This window comes from Poeciliopsis prolifica, unplaced genomic scaffold (genome assembly GCF_027474105.1).
Source record: "Poeciliopsis prolifica strain line A6 unplaced genomic scaffold, Auburn_PproV2 SCAFFOLD017, whole genome shotgun sequence".
Lineage (NCBI taxonomy): Eukaryota > Metazoa > Chordata > Actinopteri > Cyprinodontiformes > Poeciliidae > Poeciliopsis > Poeciliopsis prolifica.
In genome coordinates, this window is record NW_026562392.1 from 1,725,894 (window position 1) to 1,740,106 (window position 14,213).

Consider the following 14,213-nt stretch of genomic DNA (forward strand, 5'->3'; position numbering starts at 1 on the left):
GATACGCTCTGGCTCTCAGAAGTGTACGCACCCCTGATAAAATACCAAGTTTTTGTGAAGTAAAAATATTCCCCTGGAATATGATTCTGCTCAAAATTCAAAAAATAATTTATGGATCTCAAAGGAAAAATTAAATATCGTTGTTACATTAATTCACTGTTGAGTCTCAAGTCCATGGTGTAGAAATCAGGAGTCTAACCTGTACTGGAAGTCTGACGTGTACAGAGTGAAAAGTAACGATGAGAGGACAGATCCCTGCGGTGCTGCTGTGCAGCAGACCGCCTGGTCAACAGACAATATATCAGTCTGTTTGTCAGGAAGTCATTGAGCCATGAGATTGTCCAAGCCTCCACCTGATAAATCATTTCCAAAATATTTTTACACATAAATGGGAAAATATGGACTAGTTGTCTTGCGATCAAAAGGTTAGATTCTAGCTGACACATGTTGATGTGCCTCGGGGCAAGGCACTTAACCCCAAATTGCTTACCGATCAGTGTATTTCAGTGTGAGTCCAAAAGAGTAAAGTGCTTTAAGGGGTCAAAATGACTGGAAAAGTCCATTGACCATTACATCCTGGAGTTACTTTCTGATTTAGTTTTACCAATCAGTTGTGTCTGTAAGAGCCTGTCAGCAATCCTACTTACCAACTCGACAATAGTTTCCCACTCTAAATCTGTCTGATTCTCAGGACAGCTCCTGAATTTTCTTCAGAGAAGCTGGCATTGATACTGAGACATAAAATCTCTTTGCATCTGAAGATTTTGGGCCAAGGTTCACCAGTACTTTCACACTGAGTTGTTTCCACGAACATGAAAACAACTCAGTGTGTCCTTTTTCTCCCATATTTTGTTTTTGACCCATATTTTCTTTAATTAGTATGTTCACTGTGCCATGGTATAAATAAATGTAATTTTATTTATTTATTTTTTGTATTCTCCTGGCTAATACCTTTGTAAAGTGAAAAGCCTCTCATCTCCCTATGCACTCTTGCTTAAGGTAAAGTATGCATTTGTGCTCACTTTATTAAATCCATCATAACTGGTGAGAGATATAAACTCAACAAGACTAAATGCTGAAACTGAATCAAGAGGAACTAATAACCAAATGCTAATTTATTGAATTATGGGCAGCACAGCCCCATTATGGGTGTGTGTGTATATTCAAAGCAACAAGCTTGATGGGTTTTTTTTGTCTTTTTTTTTTTTTTTTACACTATGTTTTCCAGTGGAGATGACAAAGCTTTGGAAATGATTTGTCATTTCATTTCTTTACATCACAAAAGTCTGGCATTTACCAGGGGTGTGCTCACTTTTGAGATTGACTGTATTTTTGCCTTCAGGGTTGATGTGTGGAACAGTCCTACATACTTACGAACAGGGAGAATCTGGCAGCTGGGATGTGTTGAGAAAAAAAACCAAGTTGTACTAAAAACAACACACAATAAAATCCTTTTTTAAATGCAACCCTGTGTGGTGTGGAGCATTGCAGCCAGGTATGTTTGCTCACAAGTCTGATCATGTTCCGTTGCCATTCTCCAACTGAAATTCTAGAAAAGTCTAATCGTTATTGTATGGGGAGAAATGAATCCAATGTTAAGGAGAAAGTGTGGGGTTGTGCAAAAACCACTGACAATTTTGGGTGTCCCTGCTCTTGACTGTTAAAATTCAAACCCAATGAGAAGATGTTTATTTTAAGATTTAAAATAAATGTAAAAAAAAATGTATTTAAATTCTGGTGTTTCTAATTATCCATAATTGCCTTTTCTGTGCCTTTATTCCCTGTGCATTTGGAAGGGAAACAAGCCCACAGCATCATAGATCCTCCACCTGCTTGACATGTTAAGATTTTGCATATATTTTCCATGCCATACCTGCATGGTTTCTGTTGCTAAAAAGCTCAATCTTAATCTCATTTGACTATGACCACAGTTTCAGTTACCGTTCCAAAAGAGTTAAGCAAACTTCACATGTTTGTGTGTGATTGTTGGATAGGAACAGGCTTTGTGTGGCGTCAACCTCCAACCAAGAGATTTGCATGTAGTTGGCGTTTAATGGTTGTTATGGCGACCTGGTAAGAAGCTATTCTTCCATGCAGTAATGAGCGATTGTTCCTCCTTACCTCGGCACACTGTTCAGAGTGGCAGATAAATATGAGCTCGTCCGGCCTAGTGGCCAAGAAGAGAAATTTGTCTATGATTTATAGTTTTACCTCCCGGAAGTAAAATGTCCTGGATTACTTAGAAGTTCATTGAAAATCTAATCAAGTCTAAAGAGTAAAGCGTTCATAAATGTTGTATTCTGTTAAAAATAACATGGGATCGTTCTCCACACAGAACAAATACAAGTAAATGTTAGATATTTATTTTTGAATATTTCAAATAGCTATTTAGCTTGGTTTAACTTGGCAGCACCTCCAGCAGGAACAGAATATATTTTGAACTACAAATTAGAAGCGGGTCCTTTTCTCTGTTCGTCGCTAATGGTTAGGATCCTGGGTCGACCGATATGACACCTGAACGCATTTCACTTAGTTAAATCTATATTTTGTTGAATTTTTAAAAGATGCGCATTACATAAAAATATCGATATTTATTTTACTTCCGTATTTAGTTTAATTATTAAATATAACGTGGCAGGCTTTTTGTTAATGTTGTTTTCTTTTTCCGTCAGGCACAATGTGGCGGGCTTACGGTGTCCTTTTTTGCCTAAATTTAAAACTGGCAGTTGGTTGTCTAAACAAAAAAAGGCAGAGCAGACAAGTGTTTACAAATATTATATCCAGTTTAAGCTACGACGGATATATGTGTGTATATCTGCTCTGTACGCATCTTCGCTTGACTGACCGCTAACGCTAATTAGCCATAATGTGTCTTCCTCCAGAAAAAGCTTCCGAGTTGAAACAGATAATACACAACCATCTCCTGAGGGTAAGCTAACTGTATCACTCTTAATTTTTTGTTTTGGAACAAGTAACTTTATTCTGTACTTGGCCAGTTTCGTTTATTTGATTCTCGATTGTATACCTAATTTTTAAATTTGCAAATACAGCACACTGATACCCATTTTTAAGAAAAAGATTCAATGCTTAATCATATTTCTGTTAAATTTGTCTGTATGAATTATTCATACGGATTCATTTTTAAAGAATATATTTTTTGCTTTAATGACGTTTTTATGCTACTTTAAAGATCTTAAAGATATTCATAATTGAGATGCCACCTATTTTAGTCCAAATCTTTCATTTTAATTTATTATTCATCTTTAGTTTATTTTCTTGATTTATCATAAGTGCCCACAGATTCAGATCTGTGGGCACTGATCTGAATCTTCATTTAGTGTTCTAAATGAACAATGTTCTGAGGATAGTTTTCCACTGTTGTCCTATGAAACAGTGTTCTACCATCCTGGAAAACCCACACATAATAACTAGATAACACACCTATTGCTGCTTACTCAACTCTAATTTATACTTTCTTACTGAATTTCTTCTGTAATTTTGCAATGTCTTTTTCTCTGTTTGAAACAATGGAAAGGTTAGCAGTTTTATTCTTTTCTGCCCGTCAGATGGATGTCCATGGACGAATCCGAGAAGTCCTGGCAGAGACTATAAAAGGCGATGAAGGCTCAGCGCATCGGCCTCTGTCAGAGGGAGACTTTGTACGCGCTCTCCAACGCCGGGGCATCATCGACGATGTGATGAGAGACCTCCACTTCACTCAGGTTTGCAGCCATTTTGCAGACTGTGGTTAGCATTTAAAGATGCCTGTTTTACATTTCTGACATGTCCAATACCACAAGTAAAGTACTATCTCTCACTTCTTTGTGACAGGAAAGTGCTCCAAATATTGATGCAGAACCTCAGTCCAAGCCTGCTGGTCATCATGTTGACCAAGATAGTATGCATCTTAAGAAAAGTAGGAGATGTCACTCATAATGCTTCATGAAAATAAATGGACTAAGTCCTCGTCTAAATTTTTTTTATTCTCTTTAAGCTAATCTTGATCCATCAAGGCGATACCTCTACCTTCAAGTTCTTGGAGGTAAGGCCTTTTTGGAGCACCTCCAAGACTCAGAGCCTCTACCTGGTCAAGTGTGTCCCACGTTTACGCTCTACCTGCACTTCCGCAACCAGAGGTTCCGCTCCAAACCAGTTCCTTGTGCCTGTGAACCCGACTTAAAAGAGGGTTTCCTTCTAGAGATCCACAGAGACAGCTTTGGTAAGAGGAAACCGCATATGAGAATGCAATCAAGAGAGATCCACCAGGGCATGTAGCACAAAAAACTCAGAAAATGTTACATTAATCTTACAATTTTCTAGAAAAAAATGAATATTTCTGGGCTCCAAAAGTTGATCATTTGCAAGAAAAAAAAATTCACAAATTTTGATATTTGAATTTTCAACCTTTTTCTAGAAAATTTCTCTTTCCAAAGTAAAAAAATTAGCAATAGTAAACTGAAATCTTGAGAATTTTTTAGGAAAGAGTTTCAGAAGTTGAAAATTTTAAACTTTTGAAACTCAGATAAATCTCAACATTTCTCCGTCTTGTTCTACATTCTATGGTCATCCTAATGCGCCTCTGTGGACATCTTCCTCTGTAACCAGCCGTGTTTTCTGTCTGCGTTGCTGCAGGAGATGGCAGTAAGATGGTGGATGCAACCGCCATGCTGTCCATGTGCGACCCGGTTCACTTGGTGCTGATCAAGACAGACACTTCCGGTGAAACAACGCTGGTCTCGTCCTACTTCCTGGACTGGAGGATTGCCCTCGGCTCGCCCAGCTGCAAGACGTGCTTCGCCGTAGAGATGATGGGAGTCGGTGAGGATCACCGGACAGCAGTGACATCAGTCACATTGTTCTTTGCATCTTTTTCTAAAGCTGTGCAAAAAAAAAAAAATTGTGATGGAATGTTGAGACATTTTCAGACATTTTTAGCTGGCATCGTTTTTTTTTTTTTTAAGAATATCAACAAACTGGATAGAAGTTAGGAAGGATCAGATTATCTCTGTCTGAGATAGTTGGAGCTGCAATGCTGGACAGAATTACAGTGTCTGTTAAAAAGTATAAATTTTTACAAAAAAAAAGTCAAATTAAAGTATTCAACATAAAATAAGTGACGGCATAAATATTCACCTCCTTCAAGTTGGTATTCAGTAGCTGAACCTTTGATGGATTTAACTGAATCCAGCAGCTGTTAATGGCCTTAGAGACCATTTTTGTATCCATTCCTGATTTGTTTGTTTCAATAACCTTTTGTCTAATTTACTCGGAGTGTTCTTTAGACTTCATGCTGTATTGGCAGCCAGCAATACTGATTAACTAGTGATGTTTCTTGAGTCAATTGTGGGCAAGTGTTGTGAAATCGAAAGCAAGTTTGTTTTTAAAAACATATGCATGTTTTTGTTTTAAGTAGTTTACATTCTGGAAAAGTTGAGGGATTACGTCTCCATTTTTGAGGAACTTAAATCGAAACCTTTAAATCTTCCAAAGTAACGCTCACTGAAGTTGCTTGCCTCTTGAAGAAGTTTCACGCCATCAGTCAAAAGTTTAGAAAGACGGATGCCTCCATGTGGATTCAGTTTCATTTTATTTGTTGTGATTTGTGTTGTAATTAGTGATTAGATGAATAAACGGAGCAAAGAGTGGAGTCTGTATTTCACTTTAGAAATCAATGGCACATAGCTTTTAATGCTGTTTGTGTGTTACCAGGAAGTGAGAGTAAAATCCCAGCAGGTGTTTTGACTGTCAGTCTGGAGCTCTTCCCTCCCCTCCAAGAGACTTTGAACACCGATATCATTGTCACACAGGTAAAAGCAGCGGCATGTATAAATCGGGCTTTGGATCGGCTATATGGAGTTAAAAGTTAATAGTGAACGTTAACAATAGTTTCCTCCCTTACTGGAGATAAACTGCCTTTTAAAGCTTTTTTTGCTAAGGTTCATGGAGCTGTTTTACAAAGAATTTGCCAAAATGTGAAGATGTTAACATTCAAAACTTTCTTTCTTGCTAACCAGAGAACTTCCTTCTGCTTGTTTTTTTTTGTTGTTTCTTTCCTGAATGATGTTGAATTATTACCACAGAATTCCATGACTGCTGTCCAGAGTCAGCCCTCCCAGGAAAACCATCAGTGTGCTGCTGAGAAATAAAAATGAAAGTTCTGAATGGAGGCGCTGATGCTACTGTGTTCTTTGAGTTTAGCAATCGCTGGAGAGGCAGAGGACTGCAGAGAAAGAGAGACTCTTCTTGGTATACGCCAAGCAGTGGTGGAGAGAGTTCCTGGAGATCCGGCCGTCCCATCAGTCCAAGCTGGTCAAGATCTTTGCCCAGGTTTGTCTGATTTTTCATTCCACTCTTCCTTCTTCATAAACTATTCTTCAGTTAACAGTGCAATCTCTTTCTTTACTCACAGTCGATAAGCTGGCCCGATTTCCTTGATTTTGGGTTACCAGTTATTGACCGATACTTGCATTTGGAACCGATCTGATCCACCGATCTTATTTACCTTGGCAAGGTCTAAAAATCAACCAATTGCTCTGCAGTGAGAGAGATTTAACTGACCGTTTCACCGGGTCATGTCTGCACATTTTCAGTTAACAGCAACCATCCCACTGTTTCTAAATCAGCAACTTTCTTGCTATATTTAGCAACATTTCTTACGAAAAAGTCGGTATTAGCCAAAATCGTAATCAGCAGGTCAGGCTTCTTAAAAGTTTGTAATTGGCAATCGACCAGAAAACTGCAACTGGTGCACCCTTAATTTAAGCAGTAAACAGTTTGCGCTGTCTGCAGGATGAGAACGGTGTCAACAGACCTGTGTGTTCCTACGTGCGCGTCCTCCGGGCCGGACGGCTGCTGGAGAACCCTCGACAGGCCGCCCGATTCGTCAGCCTGCTGGCCCATGAAAGGGCACCAGTGGTGGGAGGAGGGGGCAAGCAGGAGCAGTGGTGCACTTTAATGGCTTTCCTGTGCAGAGGGAAGGTGAGTTTATGGCAGTGCACTTACTGTAATGCTCAATAATTGCAATCAGAGTAAGACGGTGGCAGATTTACAGGGTCTTCTACTAAACTTTCAGCCAAGTGTTTTATTTCTCAGTTTCAGATTAGCAGCATTGTTCATGAAGGAAATGACTTCTGTTGTTGCAGGTCTTTCAACGGCTTCAACATTCCTGGCATTTAAATTTGGAAATGGACTGAACAAGTATGGCTTGTTAGAAAGAGTTGACAGGAACATAAAAAGTTGTGTTTGAATGAACCACAACTTTTCTAGAATGTCTGTCCATAACAGACAAACAGACACAGCATATTGCAGTGCTTCTCAAATAGTGGGGCGGGCCCCCTTTGGGGGGCGCGGTGCGATACCTGGGGGGGCGTGTGATCCTGGGGAACAGGCTTTTTTTTGGCCGTACTAGTATAAAGTGTAATTGCGCACAGTAGGCGGCAGTGGCGCTCTCATTGTTACTTCTGTCACGTTTGCGACAGTGCAACATTTTACGACTTACAAGACAACAGGTTTGCCTTGGTTAGCAGTGTTAAGTCAACAAAAGCTCCGACTGCGTTCTGTCTATGGCCTCCGTTATTCAACAACCCCCAACATGAAAAAGTTTTTCACAGGGATGAAAAGAAACGCGGAGAGAGACAAAGATAATGAGACAACAGAAAGTCAACCGAAAGCTAAGAAGAGGAAATACGACGAAGCGTATTTAGCGCTTGGCTTCACTGTGACTACAGTTGGAGATGAGGAAAGACCGGTGTGTTTGCTGTGTCTAAAAATGCTCGCAGCGGACAGCATGAAGCCAAATAAATTAGCGCGTCACTTAAATACGTTACATCCCAATCACGCCGATAAGCCGCTAGAGTTTTTTCAGCGAAAAAAATGTTAATAAGGAAAAAATGTTATGCAGAGATGTATAGTCACGGTGGGGAGTGGGGGGCGCGAATAGTTTTCTTCTTGCTAGGGGGGGCGTAACGGAAAATAATTGAGAAGCACTGGCATATTGGCACAAACAAATCCTGCTGCTAACTCTCAACCATAACCTCATCGGAAGAACACAGTATTCTACTGTCCAGTCTGTGTCTTTACTCTTCAACACAGCAGGAAGTCTACAACAAAAATGCTGATTAAAAAATATATATATATATATATATAAAGAGGTTGCTAGGACAAGTCTAGACATAAGCCCGATATTTATATTTTATTATAAGGCTTATATATTTGCTGACAGATTTCAGTGAATCATGACATATTATGATATTCCAGTCTCCAATTCTCATCTGATGTTCACACTTATCTACATCCCATCAACCACTCCAAGAAGATGTAGAACAAAGTGGACTCTCCCTGCGTTGATACATTTTATTCAGGATCTGGAGCATGGCTTTGAGCGGTTTCTGTAATATTGACTTTATTTTTTTTTAGCTCTACATCATGTTATAATGTTATTCTCACATCAAAAACATACGTGGAGTGTTGCCTTGATTCCTTCCGGCATGTTTGAGAAATCCTGTAATCTCCCATGGCAACTCGTCAGCTGTGCAAAACGCCTGGTTGTACCCAGTGTTGCCTTTGTTTGAGAGCAGAAATTTTTTAAAGAGACAGAGGCCCAATTTTAAGGTGTTAAATTACAAAGTAAAATTTCTTCTGAGTCATGATAGATAGATAGATAGATAGATAGATAGATAGATAGATAGATAGATAGATAGATAGATAGATAGATAGATAGATAGATAGATAGATAGATAGATAGATAGATAGATAGATAGATAGATAGATAGATAGATAGATAGATAGATAGATAGATAGATAGATAGATAGATAGATAGATAGATAGATAGATAGATAGATAGATAGATAGATAGATAGATAGATAGATAGATAGATAGATAGATAGATAGATAGATAGATAGATAGATAGATAGATAGATAGATAGATAGATAGATAGATAGATAGAGCTAGCTAGCATTTTTACGACAACTGAAGTTAACACAGTTACTTGAATGTGCTATAAAATACACTATGTGCCTGGAAAACACATAATACCACCTCTTCAATTTTAGTGGCACGCAAACCCCATGTGGGTTTCCATTAAAATGACTTTAAATTACAGATAAGTCTACACATATAGTGTTAGATAGCTGTTGGAAGACTATTTATAGACTTTATCCTCATTATAGAATTTGTGGTTGGGTTTAGTTGTTGCTTGGGACAAGATGTCCTGCTGCAGCTAAAATGATGTTCCAGACGTCAGAAAGCGTCACTTCAACTCTGCTCAGCTGCCTTCACACGTTTCCCGTTTCTGAGTAGGGCGGATTGTGTTCTTTCCGAGGAAGGGAGATTTGTGCAGGGTTGACTGGCTGCTGCATTTGATAGTGGGGAATTTCCCAGAGCGCCTCAGAATAAATGCTCAGTCCCTCTCCTCAGTGAAGAGGCTGGCAAGACAGACACAGCACAATTCTCACAAAGTGGCCCTTGTCAACTGTGATTTATGAGTTTCATTCCAGGGAAAATTAATTTAGCCTCATCAGACCCCAGCCTGTTCTGATGCTACCGTCCATATTAGCACTTCTGGGGAACATCTATCATCCTGACTTGCCAGTAGCCTTGTGCCGGCACGCAGAAGCTCCAGCCCCCACTACTCGACCGAGGCCATTTTACTGGAAAAGGTGCACAAGTGAAATTAGAGTTGCTTACTGTTAGAGCCAATTTTGATGACTCGTTTCCTCTCCAGCAGGCTGATCTTTTGTGTGTTCAACACTTCTGAGAAAGGCTCATGGTGCTGCGAGAACAAGATATTGTTTTTTTTTCTTCTTCCAAACACAGGATAGTAGCAATGTGATGAATTAGGCAAGCATGTTAAAATAATATATTTTCTGTTCAGATCTACAGCCAGGAGCAGTCGCAGTCTAAGTGCTTAATTTTTCTCATAGTCGTCACAGTTAATCTGTTGTTTCACATCCAAGTTCTAGTAACCTGCATCTCTCCCCTTAATTAGTGTCTTACAAACATTAATAAGGTCCATTGCCTTTCTGATTTCCAAACACAGCTCTGTCTGTCCTCCCTCAGGGAGACTGTGAGGACCACGCTGCTCTGCTCTGCAGCCTCCTGCTGGGCTTCGGGCTGGATGCATATGTGTGTGTGGGCACCAAGGTCAGCAACAGTCCACACACCTGGGTCCTGACCCGAGGTACCGACGGGAGCATCACTTTCTGGGAGAGTCTGACGGCACACAGGTACAATTTAGTTTCATCTCCTCACAAACACAGACATGCCACAGGTGATACACCTTTTGGAACAGGGATGTTTTTTTAAAGTTGATCTGATATTATTTTTTTTCTTTTGGGACTGATTTGACTTCTCCTGTGTATGTGATCAGGTATCTGCACCGGCCCATTGATCCAGATGCTCCCCCTTACGTCCCCCAACCCAAACAGTCGTCTCCTTACCGCACCGTGGGCTGCGTCTTTAACCACCAGACCTTACTGGCCAACTGCCAGCCGTCTGATGCGGTGGAGCTTTGTGTGTTTGACTTCCAGGTAGGATTCCTGTGAACCGCAAAGTGCCTTTAATAGAAACATTGGGTTGTTCACACTTAGTGCCGTGAGAAATGACAACAAGCTACTGTGGATGCTGTGCACTGGGTGTGTGTGAGCATGTTTTCCATCTGTTTTCCCTTTAGAATCAGTCACGCTGGAAGGCAATGAGTGAAGAGGCTCTGAAGTCGGTCTGTGCTCCAGGCTCCACCACTTCTTTACCTCCTCTGCCTCCTCTCTGTGCTCCATCTCTGGATCCTGCTGATGTCAGCAACCATTTGGAGCTGGAGATGCGCTTCCTGGTCTCGGAACACAGGAAGGTAAAACTCAGCGGTGAACACGGTGCTGTTGCTTGAGGGCTAGGAGTTTCTGTGATGTCTTAAAGAGGCAGTTTTGTGAAAAATTGTCTTATTTTTAGCTTTGCATCATGTTATAATGTTAATTCCTTATCAAAAACATGCTTAATACTTTCATGCAACTTACTTTCATGCAACTTTGGTCTCCTGTGGCAACCATTCCTCAATGGTGAACCTAGCTTCACCATTCAGACGCAGCTCCTCCTCAGACCTGCGATCTCCAAACTACCACCTTGTGCCTCACAGAGCAGCCATACCCCACAGCTCCCTCAATCAGCTCCTTCAGACTAGTCAGCAGCAATTAGCAAACACCTAGTGGAACTGCTCATCTGCTGAGCTCATTATTAGAGCTACTTCTCAAAGCAGCGCTGGTAAAAACGTTGTTGAAGGGTTAATAGGGCATCCAGAAGGCGGATTTCAGAAAGAGCAGAAGTTTTTAAAGAAACAGTCTTAATTTCAAGGCATTAAATTGCATATTCACTGTTGATATACATAGCATTTTTTTTTACGACTGAAGTTAACATATTCACTTGATTGTGCAGAATTTGCCTGAGAAACACATAATAGTGCTCCTTTTAAAAAAAGAGAAAGCTGCAGTGGTGTTGTGGCTTAGTGGTTTGGTCAGGGTGTACCATGTGCTGAGGGTGTGTACCTTAACGGAGCTGTGCCAAGTTTGATTCCCAGCATAGGGCCATTTATTTCTCTTCTTGTCAGTAGCTACTTCCTGTGTAGCTCCTGACGAATCAAGACCAGAGTCTACTTTTTTGTGTATTGCTTTAGACTCTATCTTCTCAACAGCAGAACAAAGAAATATGATTTCTGGGTTTTAATTTCTAACAGCCTGTCCCCTTCAGTACCATTTGATCAAGTAGTGGTAACGTAATCATTAGTAGAAATGCCTTTCTGTTTTGTCGGTTCCTCTCCTCCAGGATCTAGATCTGGCTACAGTGTGGGACGACCACCTGTCCTACCTGCTGTCCTCAGCCCTGTCAGCTTATGAAATGGAGCGTTGTACCGGCGTCTCCTGCGGCAACGAGGAGTTTCAGGACGCGGTGAGGAGGGCCGTGCCAGACGGACACACCTTCAAAGGCTTCCCCATTCACTTCCTGCACCGCAACGCTCGCAGAGCGTTCGCCACCTGCCTCAGGTTCTACATTGTTCCTGTTACATTGACAGTCTGATCCTTAGGGCTTCGTACGGGTATACTTAATTGAATTTAATTTTTAGTATATTTTTGTGTCTTTGTGTTTTTAAAATATTTGTAAAAGCAAAAGTAGAAGTGCTCTGTTAGTATGACGCTACAAAAGAACAGTGTCTGTTGGGTAGTGTTCCATGAACAAAAAAAATCCTATTAAAAAATGCTTGTTTAAGTATTCTGTCCATACTTGTGGTAAGTATGGACAGAAAAGCCAAAAACAACCTCAAGCAAGTGTGAAAAACATTTTTGGGGAGTTGAAGATGTGATCTGCTGGGTTTCTTTAGAAATGTTTGATCTACTTTGAATAATTAATTGGGCAAACTGTACTGTTGGACAACTGGGATCATTTCAAATGTATGTGATTGAAATTTTTTCTTTGTTTTTTTGTAAAGTGCCTTCAATCAACATTTGTTGTGAACTGGTGCTATATAAATAAAGTAAACTGTATTAAGGAAGTTATTCTGAATGTTGCAGTTTCCACCAACCTATTCCAATACAATACTTCAACACGTCCTTTAAAAATTGATTGAACTTCTGACCTCTGTGTATCTGATGGTTGTTTCGCTTTAATGAAGTACTTTTTTTAAGCTCTGTCCCCATTTCTTACAGGTCGCCATTCTGCGAGGAGATTGTGTGTTGTCGAGGCGACCATGTGAGGCTCGCCGTTCGAGTTCGGGTGTTTGCGTATCCTGAGAATGCCTGCGCCGTATGGATGATGTTTGCCTGTAAATACCGTTCTGTACTCTGACCAGCAGGCAGAATGTTGTCCTACCTAAAGCCTTATGTTGCACATGGACCACAGGGAAGGTTCTACAAACACAAAGCCACGCCCAGCTGACGGTCAACAGAACCAGTGGGTCCACAAGAACACTGAACTGAAATGAACTAAAGGAATGATGTTGCTTTGACATTAATTTTGTATATTAGAATCTTTTTATGTAAAGACTTTTTCTGCTATTTATATTTTGCAAATAAACAGAAATTTGGCAAACTTAATGGACATTTGTTTTTGGATTGAAAAAGAAATTGTGCGAAATTAATAGACTTGGCAAAATCACAATGGAAACACTTGTTTTCGCATCACACCGTGTCATGTGACCAACAACCGAATTTTACTCCTGGCAGAAAAGACAAAGAAGATGACAGGAAGTGGTAGTGTGAACTTATTCATGTGTGATTTTAGTTGTTTTTGTAGTTGACATTAGTGGAATATCAACACAGTTTAGCGCATATTTATGATGGAAATGTATCTAGCGTCTGACATTAAATCAAAGTAAAACATTCCTTGTCAAGGTAAGTAATGATAGCCTGAATAAATCCTATTGTATCACTTTATTTTCCCCCTGAGGAAACGTTTCCTTGCAGGAAAATAGGTAGAAAATAGGAATTTAAACACAAACACAGAAACAATCTATAATAGTACATAGACCGATCAAAGACTATAAAATATCATTACGAATATCAATGAAAGAGCATAAGGCCCGATCACAATCAAAGCCAGATTAAATACATGTTTTTCTTTCTTTTTTTAGAGCTTATTATTTATCTCCTTAAACTTTATGTAAACATCTTTTTTCAAATGTATGTATATTAAAGTAAGAATGAATCAACTTTCAGGCAACTTTTGCAAAGCGTATTTTTAATGAATCGAAAACGAATTAACTTGTAATGCACAAGTGAATCTCTAGATGGCAGAGGAATCCTGATAATGGCATCGTGGATGAACTTGCAGGGCTTCGTTCAGCTGTAGAGAGCCAGTTTTCATTGGCCCCAAAATAATTAGAAAAGATTGTTAAATTAAAAAAAAAAATCTGATATGTCACAAAATCTTATATATAAATTTCATTCTGCATGTGTCTCAAGTGAAGGGCTCAAAACCCTCTACAGTATAAACAGCCTTTTTTTTTCCTTCAATACTTATAATCAAATGTATTTATTGTCACAAAATCTGCAGGACTTTTGAAAGAGGCTTGTACTCTAACTGCCTTCTATATAAATAAATTTATATTTATTGAAATAAATTTAGCTTTATAAATATATAAATTTAGCTTTATAATTAATCAGCTTTATAATTAATTTTACTTAAATTTTCTTCCTTGCAACAAATAAATAAATAACTTCCTTTGTCAGAC

At 39.5% G+C, this 14,213-nt stretch overlaps 1 protein-coding gene across 3 annotated transcripts; it reads left to right on the forward strand.

Moving 5' to 3' along the window:
- The first annotated feature begins 2,731 nt into the window (after nucleotides 1–2,731).
- On the forward strand, nucleotides 2,732–13,064 carry cep76 (centrosomal protein 76). Of its 3 annotated transcripts, XM_055041863.1 has the most exons (14): nucleotides 2,754–2,805; nucleotides 2,883–2,929; nucleotides 3,567–3,722; nucleotides 3,832–3,916; nucleotides 3,995–4,219; nucleotides 4,633–4,818; nucleotides 5,710–5,807; nucleotides 6,199–6,327; nucleotides 6,790–6,978; nucleotides 10,061–10,227; nucleotides 10,371–10,530; nucleotides 10,674–10,847; nucleotides 11,813–12,030; nucleotides 12,691–13,064. In XM_055041863.1, exons 3-14 carry the CDS (start codon nucleotides 3,567–3,569, stop codon nucleotides 12,827–12,829), a joined length of 1,926 nt encoding a protein of 641 aa, XP_054897838.1. In that variant the 5' UTR covers nucleotides 2,754–2,805; nucleotides 2,883–2,929; the 3' UTR covers nucleotides 12,830–13,064. The 3 variants fall into 3 exon arrangements, with proteins under 3 accessions (XP_054897837.1, XP_054897838.1, XP_054897839.1); XM_055041862.1 differs by having other exon boundaries at nucleotides 2,732–2,929; XM_055041864.1 differs by lacking the exons at nucleotides 2,754–2,805; nucleotides 2,883–2,929 and having other exon boundaries at nucleotides 3,614–3,722; nucleotides 3,995–4,042; nucleotides 4,135–4,219.
- Nucleotides 13,065–14,213: the final 1,149 nt, after the last annotated feature.

Bases quoted from the DNA above. Each gene is read 5' to 3' on its own strand.
- cep76 (XM_055041862.1), top strand. From the start codon at position 2,867: ATGTGTCTTCCTCCAGAAAAAGCTTCCGAGTTGAAACAGATAATACAC. The intron at 3,917-3,994 runs GTAGGAGATGTC...ATTCTCTTTAAG, and splicing joins TAGTATGCATCTTAAGAAAA to CTAATCTTGATCCATCAAGG. The intron at 10,228-10,370 runs GTACAATTTAGT...GTATGTGATCAG, and splicing joins GAGAGTCTGACGGCACACAG to GTATCTGCACCGGCCCATTG.